The following is a 19,116-nucleotide window of genomic DNA, read 5'->3' as shown; positions in this document are numbered from 1 at the left end:
ACAGCAATGTCAGTAAGTGGAAATGCGCTGTGGTTTTTAAGATAAAAAGCATGTGGTTGTAACCAAAGCAGAGGGTCCCATTTCTCAACTAACCTAATGTTAGCTAATAGCCACAGAAAGCCCTGGAACAAATGTGTTACCAGTGTTAGCGGTGCATTATACTGTAGCTGAAGAACTGCTGAATCAGCTTGAACATAACCATATTGTGATGTTATGCAGAAAGCAACAGATTGAAAATCTGAAATGTTTGGTTTTACCAGCCTGACCTCATATATTTTTCGAGTGTGCTAATTCGTAAAAAAACAATAACGCAACGTCTAGAAAAATCGTACAAAACTGTACGACTGTGGTCGTACCAATTAATACGAATTAGCCAAATTGTAAAATACGTACAAATTGCCATGATATAGCTTGATATAGGAGATACAGTACACAGTACAGTACAGTTCACCACTGTACCGCATTACTACACAGCTAAATGTAATGAGCATTAAAACACTTAAGCCAAAAACTCAAGAGTCATAAATCTCACACACACACAATTTTCGCATAAATATTTTATACTTAAATGTCACATAGAGCCAAAACATAGAGTAAGCACATGATGAGAAGATCTTGTATATACTCTTTATTTACAGAAAGGATGAAAGATGCTCTCTCTTGTTTCATTCATAATGCATTTTAAATCATGTATATGCATAAATAATCATTTTGTCAGGTAAGACAGTTCCCATATCAGTGTCACAGAAACATAATCTTAACTATAACATCTGAAAAAACATCTGCTGATAAACCTAACACTGACAAAACAATAATAAGACGATTTAAAAAATAAAGCTGCATTGATATAATTGTATAACAGGTCCTATAGCATTATGTTGTCCAACACAATCCCACAACTATTCATACATATTTTACGAGGTGGCTAATAATTTGTACGCTGTGGTCAAAAAATGATTGCTATATAGCAGTCACTGGAGTGGTACCCTTTAAAGAGATATGTACCATTTAGGTACAAATATGTATATATTGATTTACTAATATGTCCTCATTGGTACCATTGCATACCTCTGAGGTACTGAACTATTTTGTGTTGTGTTATGTGCCACCTCCTATGAGTTTGTCGCCTCTTTTTTTCCCGTATGTCTGTAATTTCTATATCTCTCTTGCTCCAACCACTTCCATTAGTCCCATTTTTTGCGTCAATCCCCAGTTCGTATCTGTTACGTATCTCTGGATTTTTTTTCGTCTCAGTCATGCCTCTCAAACCACTTTCCTGATTATTGCATTTGGTACATTGATGATTTTGTTCACCAATTTGTATTAAGTCCCATCCATTTCCTCAGCCATTTATCCCTCCTGCTTTTTTCCCTTCGTATCCTCGCCTCATCTTGAGCTCCTGTTTCAAGACAATCAAATCATCTTGAGACATCTAACACTCAGTATTGTCTTTGAAAGACAGCTACATATACTTACGCAGTATTCCAGCGCAACCCCAGTCTGCTGTCTCTCATTTAAATTGGTCTTTTGTCATGCATTATGTGTGTGTTTTTGCGAGGAAGCTGGTCCCAGCTGAATCGCAGTTATTGAATAGATAACCACAAGCTTAATGGTTCCACTTTTGTCCATGTGAAAAAATGTGAGTTGTAGTTAATGCGTATGCTTCGTTCCTAAATTGACTATTAACATTCTTTGCCAGTATGATAATTGTGATTGGACTGATTGTATGACAGTATCTCTTCCAGCCCTTTTAAAATTAACCCCTTGATGATTCAACATTAGCTAATCTAGTTAATGCTTTCAGACCACGTGTCCATTACTAAAACATCACTTGTGCCTGGTGTTTATTTACATGTTTTTTGTAATCTGGTGCCAACTCGCATCATAAATGATGTTAAGATTGAATTCGACTTTGTGTCATATCACATAAATTCTTACTTTTTTTGAAAAACAGATATTTCTTTGAAATAATAATAAGCAGGTGACAATGCAAAAATGACTTAATTCTACATCATAATTCATAAATAATACTTTGAAAATGGTGGCATTAGTTATAATATCATATTGTCTCAATGTAAGCCTCAGAAGTAGCTTTACTATTGGCATTCAACTCGATGACCCTTTGAAAACATAACCAGTGATGATATGTATGCAACAAAATGTGACCCTGGACCATAAGGGTAATTTTTATTATTATTGAGCTTATACACCTTTATACACCTGACATCTAAGGGTGCAAAAAGTCAAAATATTGAGAAATTGTCTTTAAAGTTGTCCAAACGAAGTCCTCAGCAGCATATGCTCACCTAAAGGATTATTAGGAACACCATATTAATACTGTGTTTGACCCCCGTTCGCCTTCAGAACTGCCTTAATTCTAGATTCAACAATTTGCTGAAAGCATTTTTCTTTTTAGAAATGTTGGCGCATATTGATAGGATAGCATCTTGCAGTTGATGGAGATTTGTGGGATGCACATCCAGGGCACGAAGCTCCCGTTCCACCACATCCCAAAGATGCTGTATTGGGTTGAGATCTGGTGACTGTGGGGGCATTTTAGTACACTGAACTCATTGTCGATGCCCGATTGGCACTAAGGGGCATAAAGTGTGCCAAGAGAACATCCCCCACACCATTACACCACCACCACCAGCCTGCACAGTGGTAACAAGGCATGATGGATCCATGTTCTCATTCTGTTTACGCCAAATTCTGACTCTACCATCTGAATGTCTCAACAGAAATCGAGACTCATCAGACCAGGCAACATTTTTCCAGTCTTCAACTGTCCAATTTTAGTGAGCTCGTGCAAATTGTAGCCTCTTTTTCCTATTTGTAGTGGAGATGAGTGGTACCCGATGGGGTTTTCTGCTTTTGTAGCCCATCCGCCTCAAGGTTGTGCATGTTGTGGCTTCACAAATGCTTTGCTGCATACCTCAGTTGTAACGAGTGGTTATTTCAGTCAAAGTTGCTCTTCTATCAGCTTGAATCAGTCGGCCCATTCTCCTCTGACCTCTAGCATCAACAAGGCATTTTCGCCCACAGGACTGCCGCATACTGAATGTTTTTCCCTTTTCACACCATTCTTTGTAAACCCTAGAAGTGGTTGTGTGTGAAAATCCCAGTAACTGAGTAGATTGTGAAATACTCAGACCGACCCGTCTGGCACCAGCAACCATGCCACGATCAAAATTGCTTAAATCACCTTTCTTTCCCATTCTGACATTCGGTTTGGAGTTCAGGAGATTGTCTTGACCAGGACCACATCCCTAAATGCATTGAAGCAAATGCCATGTGATTGGTTGATTAGATAATTGCATTAATGAGAAATTGAACAGGTGTTCCTAATAATCCTTTAAGTGAGTGTATTTCTGTACATTTCTATTAGACTTTTTTTCTAAATCTGTCCTGATCCATCCGCCTCAAGGTTGTGCGTGTTGTGGCTTCACAAATGCTTTGCTGCATACTTCGGTGGTTATTTCAGTCAAAGTTGCTCTTCTTCGAATCAGTCGGCCCATTCTCCTCTGACCTCTAGCATCAACAAGGCATTTTCGCCCACAGGACTGCCGCATACTGGATGTTTTTCCCTTTTTACACCATTCTTTGTAAACCCTAGACATGGTTGTGCGTGAAAATCCCTAATAATCCTTTAGGTGAGTGTATATTTATTTAAATTTGTATATTCTATATTATATATAAATTAAACATTGATATATATATATATATATATATATATATATATATATATATAAATAAAACATTTCTGAAATGTATATATGTATGTGTGTATGTATGGTTAATATACACTAGTCAACGTTTGAAGTGGATCAAAAAAGTTCTCCAAAGACAAGAATGGGTGTTGGGAATGGGTTTTAAGTAGGGATGGAAATCGAGAATTTTTAAGAACCGGTGCCCAGTGAAACGATTCCTTTGAACCGTTAGCATGCCTGCTTAACGATTCCGCTTATCGTTTTTTTTTTTTATTGCTATAACACAAAGAACAATACAAAATGCCAGGGACAGGAGTAAGACATCAATTGCACATACATCAACCAGATAGTATTAAATAAATTAAAAATTAAAAACAATATATAAATACAGACAAGATTATACAGATATATTATATAAAAAAGGCCTTGCTAAATCACAATACCTTAAACTTGTCAAACAGTTAGACAGTTTTGACAGCTTTATTAAATATTTAACCAAATGTTAAATTTTCATATAAGCTAAAGTTAGACAGTACTTTAACATTTATAAAATTACAAACCTCACACCAAAGCCTCTTTGTATACTGACAATGCCAGAAAATATGTGGGACTGTTTCTGGTTGTAATAAACAAAATGAACAGTTCACATCAATATCCTTAATAAATCTGGTTAAAAAGTGTTTTGCAGGGTAAAATGTATGTAGTATCTTAAATCAAATTTCTTTAATTTTATTTGTAATAAGATACTTATTGGGTAGATTCCGCTTATCGATTCCGCTCGTTGCAAATGTATCATGACATCACACACACCCTGTGTTGTTTTGGTTTAGAACGCAGCAAACATTGCATCGAGACAGAACGATCAAACGTTTGGTTATATTTAGTGGTGGGCGGAGCGAGGCTTCGCGATACACTGAAACAGTTGAATCAATAACTTTTATTTATCACGCGAAAATACGACAATACGATCGCGTGTTTGATACACTATTACACAACAACAGCGAGTCAAGCACAAGCGGAGCTAACGGGACGCCATCTGTTATTAATGCGGAAGGTAATGTGTTATTGTTAATGTGAGCGCCATTTCATTATGTAAACTTTTACTATACGGATAATCTCCGTTGTCATTGTCCATCAAAGTATTTAGACTTAAAAGTACATTTTCAAGTATTTGTATTACTTTTACTCAAGAAAAGTAATTATGTATTAAATCAATTTTAATATGCAATATAAAAGGAATACACAGTATGATTCTATGCTTTAGAATGTAGTGAAAAAAATTTTGTCAAGTAAAGTACATTTTTCCACTGCTGTAGTGTATAGGTCCCTGGACTTCACTTTAAGAAGTAGCTCACCTACTTTTAAGTTTGTTCTGAGGTTCCTACACATAATTTGTGTTTACTCTGTTTTGTGTCTTCTGAACAGATATTAAAGCGAGTTAATACAAACTTTTGTGCTTATTCCCTCACCCAATGAGAATCGATAAGGAACCGGATCGATAATGGAATCGGAATCGTTAAATTCTTATCAATTTCCATCCCACTTTTATGAAAGGTTTTGATCCACTTCAAATGTTGACTACATAATACTTATACACAACTCACACACAAATTTTATGCAAAAAAAAAAATCACTTTTATTTTGTATGAGATGAATCACGATTAATCTTTGCTCAGCACCAAACATTACTTTGTAAACATTTTGCTGGTGCTGCTTAGTCGGTCACAATATAATTCGGCATGTGGATGGAAGGGCATTTGTTTGTATGGTGAAATGTATTTTAAACAATTCAAACTCCCCACATTTTCCTCATACATGTTAGCTATGTACTGTAGCTTTCGAAATGGGACCATACCATAAACTTACATGTATAGCTATATAAAGCTTTTGTTTATATATACACAGCTAAATACAACAGCATAAATCTGACCAAAACATATGTATTTTTAAAATAAAAGAAGAACATACTCCCAAATTATCATTTTGCCTCATGGGTGTAAAACAAATAAAATTTGCCTTCATAATTTAGAATAGTATCCTATAGTAAGTCTATTTCTGTTGTTTTGTTATGGATAGGCTATGAATGCTTATGTACAGTAGGAGCTGTGGGGAGTATAGCTTTGCGTAATTTAATTGGTGCACTGTATTTTAAGTTGCCTGGTGGCATCTTCTAAGAGAATCAATGTAAATGGAAAGTGTGAAGAAAGGATAGAATAACAGGAGGAGAAGGGGAGGGACTTATAGTGCTAGAGAATGGCCAGTATGAAAGGACCTCATCTAAAGATGTGGAGACTTCTCATCCATCAGGAAAACATATAAGGAATGTCATGGAAAATACTTTTTGGCTTTTTTGACATGTGATTTAGATTCACACATCCACTGGATAAAGCAATTGGACAGGCTCTTCAGCAGCATTATATTGTTATTTAAACATATTTTCACATACACAACTGGAGTTTAATTTTTGTGAACACAGACGTGTGCTGGAAAGATGTGGAGCTGTATAACAGATTTCTTTACGTATGAGACGACCAAGTCTGTGGTTGTAAAGAGCTGGACCATAGGCATCATCAATCGTGTTGTCCAGCTCCTCATCATCACATACTTCGTTGGGTGAGTGTTTTGAGGCTGCATTTTTACATTGCTATAGATATAGAAATGTTGTGTATACAAGATCAGCATAGATCCATATATAAATATTTTTTATTTATTTTGGAACAGAAAGTATTAAGCATGTTTCATCAATTTAATGATTCATTAATTACATTTAAATAATTATGTAAACAAATCACATTTTTATATTATTTGTAATTAGTTTGTAAAAAGTTTTTGATAAAAAGTAGTCAATAATTTTTTTCTCTTCTCTCTCTTGCTACCCTACATCACTCCCTTCAGCTGGGTGTTTCTGTATGAGAAGGCATATCAAGTGCGAGATACAGCCATCGAGTCATCAGTGATGACTAAAGTGAAAGGTTTTGGAGAATATAATAACCGGATCATGGACACAGCAGATTATGTGACACCTACTCAAGTAAATCACACTGTTTTATCATTTTAAAATATATATGTGTGTATATCTATGTGTGTGTACAGGCTAAATTTGAATATTTACAATTATAGTAAAATATATGTCATATACTTTACTCCCGGTCATGTTGAAATTGTTTGCTTAATGGTACAGTACTCAGCATGGTTGTTATTTGGCCCAGCCATTCAGATTTGGAATCTAAACAGTATGCCAGTGTGATATATACAGGTACTGAATAGTACACCAACAAGGCATTTAAGTTTAAGTAATATCAAGTACATTTAAGACAAAAATTGACCCAAACTTCGCTATACATTTCTCTTCCTCGAAAGAGAATAGTCTCCAAAGTGTCCTTAAATGTGCAGCTGGATACTCTTGCAAAAAACCAATCAGAAATGCATCGATGGTAATGTTGTCACTCTGTTCGACCAATTTAATTCAAGCATCAGAACTAATAAGGCATTTCAGACAATTTGGATTTAAGATATTTCCAACCTCAAAAATTGAAATAACGTCTGAATTAAGTAAAATTAAAAGTATTTAGGAGCATTAAAAAAAGCGTCGTTTCAGACCTCATTTCCGGGTTGAGGTGGGAAATATCGGCTGCATGGGAAATATTGGCTGAGTCTGAAAGCCTCGCTGCCTCATGAGGCAATGACTTCAGAGGCATCTAGACAGCTCAGAGAAACGCATTCGGACAGCCTTTATAGGCAGTATAATGTATTTCTGCGCCTTTGTTATAACTAATCCCATATTTGAAAACTACAATTCTAATTTCTCGCTAGAAATGCAATTAAAAGGTGTTAAAAGTAAAAATATAACCTTATTTACAAAAAAATTGTGATCCAGCCGCTTCCTTGGCCGTCATTTTATTTTTTCGAAACTCGATCAGGCTCGACCAATCACAATCTCTGTGCGCGCGAAGTGCATACGTGTGACTCATATAACATACGTGTAGATGTGAAATCTATAAATCGCAAAATGATCTTGAAATTGTGCACAGCTAAACACAGTTTCAAATCTCTGCATTTAAACAATGCCTAATTAATGTCATTGACATACATAAAAGCACCTGTCAATGATTAAATACTTTATGAGCAGCAAGAAAGGCCCGGGAATCTGGAAGTAAACCTAACATTGTTTTCGGACATGCCTTGGAATGTAATCGTAAATCTGAGTTGTCTGAAGCGTAGCATAACCAGGGCTTTAACATTTTGGGGGCATTAGGCAAAGTATGGACCTTATGCCCCCGTGCCCCAACAATGCATACATTTTACTTTATCAACGGTTGCTCATGTATGTAAATTTTATACAACAGTATAGGCGGACAATAAACATAACATTTCTCTTTAAAACCATTTTTATTGCAATGTTTTTGAAATCGTTTACAATCAAGCCACCAAAATACAATATACGTAATGACTGTTTACTACGTAACATTATAATCGCTAACGTAGCGGACTCATGGAGAATACATAGGATTTCATTATTTTTGGTCTTGAATCATGAGTAAATTATTAATCGCTCGGCATCAGTCGATAATGATTATTTCATCCAATGTTTAAAGTGAATAAAATAACCTTGATGGCATAGTTCCACAACTACTAACTTTGTTCTCTCTCACCGGACATGTGCACTTCATGTTGCCTGGTAATAAATGTAATACTCAAGCCAGGGCCCCCACAGCCGGCGGGGCTCCATGCATTTGTGTAGTTTGCATGGTGGTTAACACTACTTTAGCAAAACCACACGTAACATCATGTAGCATCTCAATGTGGTTTATGAGGACGCTTCCTATATCCTCAAAACCAAATGCTTAAAAGGTTTAAGGTAGGGGTTGAGGATAGAATTGTTTAGCTCATAAACCATTACTCCTTTAGAATGTTACCGTAACCGTATACAAAGGCGTGTTTGTGTTAATGTTTGTGTTTACTTAACCAGGGGTTCTCAAACTTTTTACTGAGACAAAAGCAAAAGCATCCCTTAAAATTCTTCCAGCAGTGTTGGGTGTAACTAAGTAATTAGTTACTGTAATTTAATTACTTTTTTCTTTGAAAAGTACTCTTTTTTCCCAGTCATTTAATTAGAGTTACTTCTGGTGATGTAAATGAAGTAAACACTGTATGTGGACTGTAGAACAATTTTATATAAAAAAGTGGATTTAACTTATCCCCTAACATTAAAATGCATGTTTTTTGTTTCCTTCTTAATTTAAAAACTTTGGCGAGTTAATAAGATTGAAGGTAACATGTAGTTTTTAATTCTCACTATTAACTGGTTGGTTATTAGAATTAATATTACTGACATACTGTATTAAAGGATTAGTCAATTTTCTTAAAAGAAAAATCCAGATAATTTACTCACCACCATGTCATCCAAAATGTTGATGTCTTTCTTTGTTCAGTCGAGAAGAAATTATGTTTTTTGAGGAAAACATTGCAGGATTTTTCTCATTTTAATTGCTTTTAATGGACACCAACACTAACACTTAACTCAACGCGTAATAGTTTTTTTTCAACGGAGTTTCAAAGGACTCTAAACGATCCCAAACGAGGCATAAGGGTCTTATCTGGTGAAACGATTTTCATTTTTGACAAGAAAAATAACAAATATACACTTTTAAACCACAATTTCTCATCTAGATCCAGTCCTGAAAGCGTCAGCGGGACCTCACGCAATACGTCAAGAGGTCACAGAGGACGAACGCGAAACTCCGCCCCAGTGTTTACAAGTGTGTTGGAAGAGGACGGTTCCGAAGTTGTTGTAATGATACTAATTAATATCTTTGTGTCAGTTGATTGTTTAAAATGGTCCGCAAATGTGCGTTTTATATATGTAACACGTGACCTCCCTACGTCACTACGCATTTACGTTAGGTCGCGCTGGACCGGATCTAGACGAGAAGTTGTGGTTTAAAAGTGTATATTTGTTATTTTTCTTGTCAAAAATGACAATCGTTTCACTAGATAAGACCCTTATGCCTCGTTTGGGATCGTTTAGAGTCCTTTGAAACTCCGTTGAAAAAAAACTATTACGTGTTGAGTTAAGTGTTAAGTTCTGGTGTCCATTAAAGTCCATTAAAATGAGAAAAATCCTGCAATGTTTTCCTCAAAAAACATAATTTCTTCTCTAATGAACAAATAAAGACATCAACATTTTGGATGACATGGTGGTGAGTAAATTATCTGGATTTTTCTTTTAAGAAAATTGACTATTCCTTTAAACTTAACAACTAATTTCCTAAGTATTAATAAGCAGTAATTAGGAGTAGACAGTATTGAGGCAAAAGTAGTTAGTATAGTTAGTTAAAAGTGAGAATTGGACCTTAAAATGTGTGACCAGAATAATTTGTGTACTTTTATAATTTATTCAAGCCTTTTCAAACCTATCTTTAACTAAATATAATTTAGAAAGTAATTAGTAGTAAGTAATATATACTTTTTGGAGAAAGTAATTTGTACAGTAATTCGTAACTAGTAGTTAATTACTTTATTTGAGGAACCTACCCAACACTTTCTACTAGTTATTAATTCTTATCTTGAAGCAAAACTGACATGTTTGGAAATATCCCCTTCTTAATACAACAGCACAATTATATAATTTATAACAAACTATTTGACAGACCACCTGGTTAAGCTTTGATGACCACCAGTGGTCCCCGGACCCCACATTGAGAACTCCTGTACTTTAGGTGTGTGTGTGGGGGGGCTACTTAACCATATATTATGGACAAATTTGTACTCAAAAGTGAGCAAACATGAGCACAACCTTGTTTTTGGGACGTCCTTATTCTTCGAAACGGGTACTGGAAAATATACACTTTTTATATATAGTATAAGTCATTATGTCTATGGAAAGTCCCCAATGTGTAACCTACAGTAACGTATGCGTGTGTCTGTGTATCCACCAGGGGGCGTCAGTATTCTGCATAATTACGAAGCTCATCACAACAGAGAACCAAATACAGGGACATTGTCCTGAGGTGAGACAAACTGAACATATTTGTGTTCTGCAATGATCTAATAAGATGAATGTATATGAATTTTGCAGTCTTATTGACGGCTTGCTGTCTGTGTCTCTCCTCAGAGTGAAATGAAATTCAAATGTGAAACTGATGAGACCTGTATGAAGCTGAAGTCAAAACCTTCTAGCAATGGTAGGATTTTTTTATATTAGTTTTTTTGTCGGTCTCTTTGTTTCTAGACAAGCTACACCTTTCTACATTAACTAATGGATTAGAGTTAAACACAGAAACTTCCTCCTTAGTTCAAAAGGACGAAGAATCAAACGATCGAATCCATGACCTTGGTTTTGTTATGCCATGCAATACTGTTTGAACTACACGAGGCTGATCATGTTCTGTGTCAGAAAATCATCACAGTATATGTTAAAAAGTAATCCCATTGGTTGTGTATCACTACAAGGCTTGCTGACTGGACGATGTGTAAACTTCAGTGCTACACAGAAAACCTGTGAAATCAAAGGATGGTGTCCCGCAGAGATCGATGACGTTCAACCGTAAGTCCATCTCTGATGAAGGCAAGAGTGGATAGATGGATGGGTAGATGTGTGTATGGATGAACAGAAAGAAGAGTTGACGGCATAAATGTTTTCCTTTCTCACTCAGGGACCCCATGATGGAGGTGGAGAACTTCACCATTTTCATCAAGAACAGCATTCGGTTCCCCCGTTTCAACTTCACAAAGTAATAACACTCTGAAAACGAAACACTCATCATCAAAAGCATGTGCTTTAGTAAATCAAAAACACATAACCTATAGACCAATTCGACACCCACCCCCCAAAAAATGTTTTTATGCTGTTGCATGTCAGAATGGGAATGGTAAAAAAGCCATTATTTTTATAGAAAACGCTATTTGTAGCTAAACGTAGACGTTTATGGTTGCAAGCCACTGAGACCCGAACACTGTTGGTGTATTTATCATAGGACTACTAAAAGTCCAGAGTTTTGCAATCGGAAAAACACTGAGGTTGCATGAGTTCGTGTTGATTCATGGGACAGAGTTGAAAATGTAATATGTTTGCAAATTTTATAAAACGTATTATACTAAGGTGAGATGGGATATACAGGTCAAGTAATGTCTGTTTATTTGTTAATAGCCACTGTTCTAAATGAAAAATCTTGGATTGCCTTGGTCAGTTTCTATGGGGTTCCAGGGATGCTTATCCCTGGCAGCTTTCAGTGCCTTTTTATAACAGGACATCCTATCTTTCCTCTTGAGCCTAAAGACCTATAATTGAGTTGGTTTCCATTTGCGCTCCAGTTTACGCATTTCTCTCTTTAGAGTTTGTGTGGTACTGTTGTACGATAATGATATACTTTTCTCTCTAACCTTTTTTTCATTTGATGGGTGCAACAAATTTAATGCATTCGAGAATATAATGCTTATTAACTAAGGGTTAGCTCAGTATTGCAAGAGAAACCGGTCTGGTGCTGGTAAACTATTAAAAAAATTGTAGGAGAAGGCATTTGGATAAAGATGTCAATCTAATTTTATAGCTGACACTTGACACTTTCTGCCACCAGTTCGCCCCTGTCCACAAAATCACGTCATCGCTGTTTGCAAACACCAAATGGGTCTATGCTGCAAAAGAGAACCAATTGAAATTGATAACTGTAACCCAGTGTGCGAAAACTAAATTTATTTAATATGATTTCCTGTGTAAACCCCAATGCTCGATGTAATTGAATAGATAGCGTGGAATGAAGGTAAAGGAGCTGTATGTAACATTGACATCTAGCGGTTGAACTTGGTACTAGAGTCTAAGTTCAGTATATTGGAGATGTTTTTACAGGAGCACAACTGATTTTGGATAACATATTTTTTAAGTTTATCTGCTCATTTATATGTTTGCATTTTTTTTTGCTCATCTGCATGGTTATAACTCAATCTGTGGCTATTTTTCTCATTTATGGGCCATTGCAGTCTAATTTAAGCAACCGTGATAACTGGCAACCAAGCTGTTGAAATACAATATATTGGGTAAATTGGATCACACAGAGCAAAACAAAAACAGAAGTTCCTCATTTAACTCTTTTAATTTAATATAAGGTTAACACATGATATGATCTTGTTGTGTCTTACGGTGTACATAAAACAATCCTACATAATATAAAGAACATTCTGTTAAAATATAACCTTAATATCTTAATAATATTTACTGTGTAAAGTAATGTCAAAGATTCAAATTACAGTAATGTAAAATCAATGATCACACTTTAATGCCCCCTAATCTCATAATCAGATTATGAGACTTTAGCTTGGACTCAGGGTAACAAATACCAAAATCTATTTATATTTATGAGTGCTATAAATACCCCGGTTGTAGGTCTTGAATATAATGACATTCAAAAATAAAAAAATGTATAATATCTCTTGCTTTTATATCAAAGTTCTTTCTCTTCTCTCAACAGGGGAAACTTTTTGCCATCCATCAATAGTTCCTACATAAAGCAGTGTAACTTTGACGTTGAGAGGAACATGTATTGTCCCATATTCAAAGTGGGAGATGTGATTCGGTTTGCCCAGCAAGACTTCACCACTCTTGCTAAAAAAGTAAGATTTTCATCTATTCATTTTCTTTTAATTCCCTTAGCGCAGTGGTTCTCAAACTGGGGGCCCTGAGATGGTGCCAAAGGGGCCCCAGTTTAACAACATTTTATAAAATAGATCAATTTATCATAAATTCTGTGTATTTAAACCTCAGAAACTTAAGGTTACTAACCAACAGCACTACATTGTATAATTTAATGATTTTTTAATTCAGATTTTAAGTTTTGTAATGTTTTATGTCAGAAATGTTCTTATGGGGGGGCCACGAAAGGATGCACCCAAGATGTACACAAGGGGTGGGGGCGCACTCCGAAAAAGTTTGAGAACCACTGCTTTAGCGTTATGTGTGCCGTGTCTTGTTATTGGTGTGACATAAAAACCACTCTTTCACTCCAAAGTGAAAATTAGCCCATATTTTACTCACCCTCACGCCAATCTAGCTGTATATGACTTTCTTCTTTCAGTCAATCACAGTCGGAGTTATATTAAATAATAATATTCTGGCTCATTTTAAGTTTATTGGATGGGGTCCCAGTTTTAAACTCCAAAAACGCATCCACCTTTAAAAAACTAATACATTTTGCTATTAAATGTCTTCTGAAAGAAATAAAAACTTCATATTTCAAACTTGCCATTCAGCAAGAAAATTAATTATTTTATGGATTTGTTTTTAATAAATGGATACGCTTTTGAAGCTTTAAAAATGGGGCACTGTCCAATGCTACTGTAAGCTGAAAATAGCCAAGATATTATTTAAAGAGCACCTATTTCATTGATAAAAAACAATGTTTTTTTGTGTATTTGGTATAATACAATGTCTTCGCATGGTTTATGGTTAAAAAACACATTATATTCCACATACCGTACATTTTTGTAGCTCCAGATTTCACTCTCTTCCTGAAACACACAGATTTGAAAAGCGCTGTGTCCCTGATTGGCCAGCTAATCTGTACATTGTGATTGGTCTAAATACCTGACGTCAGCCGGAAATATGACGCTCCTTACCATGTTTGAAAGATTAGCGCACAATGCAATGCTAACAGTAGTTAACTTACAAGCTGTGAGTCCAAGCGGGAGGGATTATGATAATGTCGGTCATGTCTACATCACCAATCCCAGGAAGTAAACTGTTGCCTACAATACATGTTTGTTGTAGTCCAAGAAAATAGATTTACGTTGAAGATGATAACTTGCGTCATTGTTTACTTTGGGGTTTTTACCTTTTGCATATCGTTAACATGTACTAATACACACTTACACACCAATGGAAATGTAAAATCGTGAATCGGATCATTGGAAAGAGAAAGTAATGTACACCTACTGTAGGATGGCTCAAAGGGATAGTTCACCCAAAAATGAAAATTCTGTCTTTATTTATTCACCCTTATGTTATTCTAAACCTTTATGTGTTTTTTTCATTCTATTGAACACAAAAGGAGATTTTTTTATAAATGATGGTAAGCAAAAATCAACCATTATTTTATCTCACCCAAAAAGGAATAGTTCACCCAAAAATGAGAATTCTGTCATTATTTACTAACCAAACAGTTGACAGTACCCACTGACTTCAACAGTAGAAAAACAAATACTATGCAAGTCAGTGGGTACTGTTAACTGTTTGGTTAGTAGACGATGACAGAATTTATTATTGGGTTAACTATCCCTTTAGGAGTAAGTCAAATATGGGATGATTTTCAATTTTGGGTCAAATTAAATTTATTAGCGTTATCCTTCTCTCACTGTCTCTACTGCTGTCTGTTTCTTCTTAGGGGGGAGTAATAGGAATAAAAATAGCGTGGTTATGCGATTTAGATAAGAAAGATGATGAGTGCAAACCTCACTATTCATTCACTCGCCTGGATGCCATGTCAGAAAAGTCCACTGTCTCGCCTGGATACAACTTTAGGTACTCTAACCCTCTTTCCACATTTCATCTTTGGTGAAGATAAGGCTGCTGAAGTTGGCAGATCTTTAGTGATACAGAACTGTAATGGAAAATGTTTTTCAGCAGTTATGGCAATACTGAACGGTCATGAAAAAGTGACACCTAAAATTACATTTGTACTAAACTAGTCAACATTTGAAGTGGATCAAAACCTTTCCTTAAAGTGGTCTTAAAACCAATACCCTAAACCCGTTCTTGTCCTAGAACAACTTTGATGAAAATTTTTTGATCCACTTCAAATGTTGACTAGTATATATACAACCTGTACTTGCTAATATGTCAATATGTTTGTCTTCAGGTATGCCAAGTATTTTAAAATGGAGAATGGGACTGAGTATCGCACTTTGCTGAAAGCTTATGCTATTCGCTTCGATGTGCTGGTTAATGGAGACGTAAGTTAATGTGTTTGTGATTTTGCCTGTGCTTCTGTAAGCTAGAAATTTCCATATTATTCCCTGTGTAGTGTAGGATAATATCATAAAAATTCTAACATTTTTAAGCACATGTGCTAAACTGTTTGCTTTAAATGTTTATATCTTCTGTATGCAAATGTTGATTCATACCAAAATGCTTTTTTGCATTTGACACATGAAAACGTCTCGAGTTATGTATGTAACTGTTGTTCCCTGGTTCTGGTTTGTTTTGGATGAACTACAGTTGATGGACACTGAAATTTTGACAATGGGTCGTGTCTTGACCTATTGACTCGTTTAGAAGCGTCTCTTGACTGCTTTAGAATGGAAGTCAATGGGCCATGCACAAACATGTCATTAAAACAACACTTAACGTTCATTTTCAAAAAAGGGGTCTGTTTACATGTGGTTGTAGTTTTTTCGCTCCGTTTCTCTTATAAGACATTTTTCCCATATTTAAAGGCTCAGTGACCAAACATGTCATTAAAACACACTTAACATTCATTTTCAAAACTGTGCTACTCACTGAGTGGTTTGTGGTGTTCATTGATGATTAAAAACAAATATATCGGCGCAGTGTATGATTTCAATCCGTGTTATTTGCTATAGTGCAACTATTTTTTCAGATACCTCACAACCGCGTATATACTTCCGCTCTATATTTGAGTCTGAAGCGTTAGCACACTCCCGACCACTTGATGGTGACAACCACTTTGCCGTACAAGGACGCTGAACGGAACTCTGTGTCTAGCGTATAGACAGTTACAATCAAGCTCAACTTCAAACCTAAGGCTGGTCACTGAGCCATCAAATATGGGAAAAATTTATTTTACGAGAAACGGAGCGAAAAAACTACAACCACATGTAAACAGACCCCTTTTCCGTTTCCAGCGGTGGAGTGATATATCAGCGAGCAAAGAGTCTTCCAAGAGAAGTCAATGGAAATTTAAAAAACGCCAAATAAAACACGACAGAAACTGTATTTCGCTACACAACTTGTTTTTAATCATCAACGAACACGACAAACCACTCTGTGAGTAGTACAGTTTTGAAAATGAATGTTAAGTGTTGTTTTAATGACATGTTTGTGCATGGTCATTGACTTCCATTCTGAAGCATTCAAGAGACGCTTCTAAACGAGTCAAAAAGTCAAGACACAACCCATTGTCAAAATTTCAGTGTCCATCACTGTAGTTCATCCAAAACAAACCAGAAATGAGACTCAAAGTGTTAAATACTGGAATTATCCTTTAAGCCGCACCATTGGTTGAATTTGATATACACATTCAAACGCACTTACCCCTGGAGGCGTCCCCAAAGTGTCACCGCAGTGACTCAGCACGAGTTCCCACGAAAGGGAACTGTTACAATGTATCTTAAATGGTAACACGATGTAACCTTACTCTCACTTGAAATGTGTCCCCATATTTAGTCCTTGAATTGGAGGGTATTGGACCTGGAAAGTCCTTGAAAGGTCCTTGAATTTGAAGTTAGGGAACCCTGTCTGTGGATCACAGCAAAAATTACTCATTAGATTTCTGTCGCTCTTTTACAGGCAGGAAAATTTGACATGATCCCAACTCTAATCAACATGGTCGCAGCCTTTACTTCTGTGGGTGTGGTATGTGTCTTACCTTACTACAATACAAATCAAAATGGAAAATTTCTCTATTCATTTAATACTAATTTAAATCATTTCTATACTATTGTAGCTGTATTTGTAAGTTATTTATTGTTAATTATTATTAACAAAATAGCTGCAGAATTTAAAGAGCAAAACTGACAATTTTTTATAACGCTCCTAATGGGTTTTAGGGCACAGTGCTTTGTGACATCATTCTACTGAACTTCCTGAAAGGAGCAGATCAGTACAAAGCTAAGAAATTTGAAGAGGTTTGTTTTATTTTTAAACCCATCACTAACAACGAAAATTGATCTTTGTCACTATACAGTATTCATTGGTCAAATAATCACTTCCTCGCTTTCTTGCTCTTTTTCTAGGTATCAGATTCAAGTATTGAGAATTCGAACTCATTATACAGGAGCAGAGACCAAAGCCAGCTATCAGTCAAACCTGATGAGAAGTTCTCAAATGATTCTGGAGCGTTTTCCATTGGACAATATGGTTAATATTGGCTGATCGGCACTTTGGTGATACTTTATTTAAAGGATAATTCCGGTATTTAACACTTTGAGTCTCATTTCTGGTTTGTTTTGGATGAACTACAGTGATGGACACTGAAATTTTGACAATGGGTCGTGTCTTGACTTTTTGACTCGTTTAGAAGCGTCTCTTGACTGCTTCAGAATGGAAGTCAATGACCATGCACAAACATGTCATTAAAACAACACTTAACGTTCATTTTCAAAACTGTGCTACTCACCGAGTGGTTCGTGGTGTTCATTGATGATTAAAAACAAGTTGTGTAGCGAAATACAGTTTCTGTTGTGTTTTATTTGGCGTTTTTTAATTTCCATTGACTTCTCTTGGAAGACTCATTGCTCGCTGATATATCACTCCGCCGCCGGGAAACAGAAAAGGGTCTGTTTACATGTGGTTGTAGTTTTTTCACTCCATTTCTCTTAGAATAAATTTTTCCCATATTTGATGGCTCAGTGACCAGCTTTAGGTTTGAAGTTGAGCTCGATTGTGACTGTCTATACGCTAGACACCGAGCGTACTTGTACAGCAAAGTGGTTGTCGCCATCAAGTGGTCGGGAGTGTGCTAACGCTTCAGACTCAAATATAGAGCGGAAGTATATACGCGGTTGTGAAGTATCTGAAAAAATAGTTCCACTATAGCAAATAACACGGATTGAAATCATACACTGCGCCAATATATTTGTTTTTAATCATCAACGAACACCACGAACCACTCGGTGAGTAGTACAGTTTTGAAAATGAACGTTAAGTGTTGTTTTAATGACATGTTTGTGCATGGTCATTGACTTCCATTCTGAAGCAGTCATGAGACGCTTCTAAACGAGTCAAAAAGTCAAGACACGACCCATTGTCAAAATGTCAGTGTCCATCACTGTAGTTCATCCAAAACAAACCAGAAATGAGACTCAAAATGTTAAATACCGGAATTATCCTTTAATACACTTCATATAATCTGTCTCATTATTCAACCTAAAATCTTCCACCAAGAAACGGGTGGTACAGTATCAAACTTTTGATTAATTTTTTTCTAAATAAATGCTTTCGTAGGTTACATCTTAGATTCTCTACTTAATGTAAACCAGTTGAAACCAACTTCATGTATTCTTAACATAAATAATATTTTAATAACAAAAGTCGCCTTTCCTAAAAGTCTCTGTAAAGTCAATATTGAAAATTGTTATTATAAAATGTTAGAAATGTATTGCTGAAACACGCCAAAAAGACTGTAAACTATTTAGTACTCAAAAAATACAATTTTATGTGGTGTGACAAACTCGGAAC

The 19,116-nt window shown here is 35.8% G+C and overlaps 1 protein-coding gene across 1 annotated transcript; it reads left to right on the top strand.

Moving 5' to 3' along the window:
* Nucleotides 1-4,535: 4,535 nt before the first annotated feature.
* p2rx3b (purinergic receptor P2X, ligand-gated ion channel, 3b) lies at nucleotides 4,536-18,563 on the top strand. Its single transcript, XM_065265251.2, has 13 exons — nucleotides 4,536-4,764; nucleotides 6,187-6,323; nucleotides 6,606-6,741; nucleotides 10,649-10,720; nucleotides 10,825-10,894; nucleotides 11,163-11,256; nucleotides 11,366-11,443; nucleotides 13,175-13,316; nucleotides 15,083-15,219; nucleotides 15,557-15,650; nucleotides 17,227-17,292; nucleotides 17,487-17,564; nucleotides 17,673-18,563. Exons 1-13 carry the CDS (start codon nucleotides 4,756-4,758, stop codon nucleotides 17,799-17,801), a joined length of 1,242 nt encoding a protein of 413 aa, XP_065121323.1. The 5' UTR covers nucleotides 4,536-4,755; the 3' UTR covers nucleotides 17,802-18,563.
* Nucleotides 18,564-19,116: the final 553 nt, after the last annotated feature.

Source organism: Paramisgurnus dabryanus, chromosome 4, assembly GCF_030506205.2.
Source record: "Paramisgurnus dabryanus chromosome 4, PD_genome_1.1, whole genome shotgun sequence".
NCBI lineage: Eukaryota > Metazoa > Chordata > Actinopteri > Cypriniformes > Cobitidae > Paramisgurnus > Paramisgurnus dabryanus.
Note: the sequence above shows the minus strand (reverse complement) of the source record. Positions and strands in the feature narration are given on the sequence as shown.

Bases quoted from the DNA above. Each gene is read 5' to 3' on its own strand.
- p2rx3b (XM_065265251.2), top strand. The intron at 6,324-6,605 runs GTGAGTGTTTTG...CACTCCCTTCAG, and splicing joins ATCATCACATACTTCGTTGG to CTGGGTGTTTCTGTATGAGA. The intron at 10,895-11,162 runs GTAGGATTTTTT...TATCACTACAAG, and splicing joins GTCAAAACCTTCTAGCAATG to GCTTGCTGACTGGACGATGT.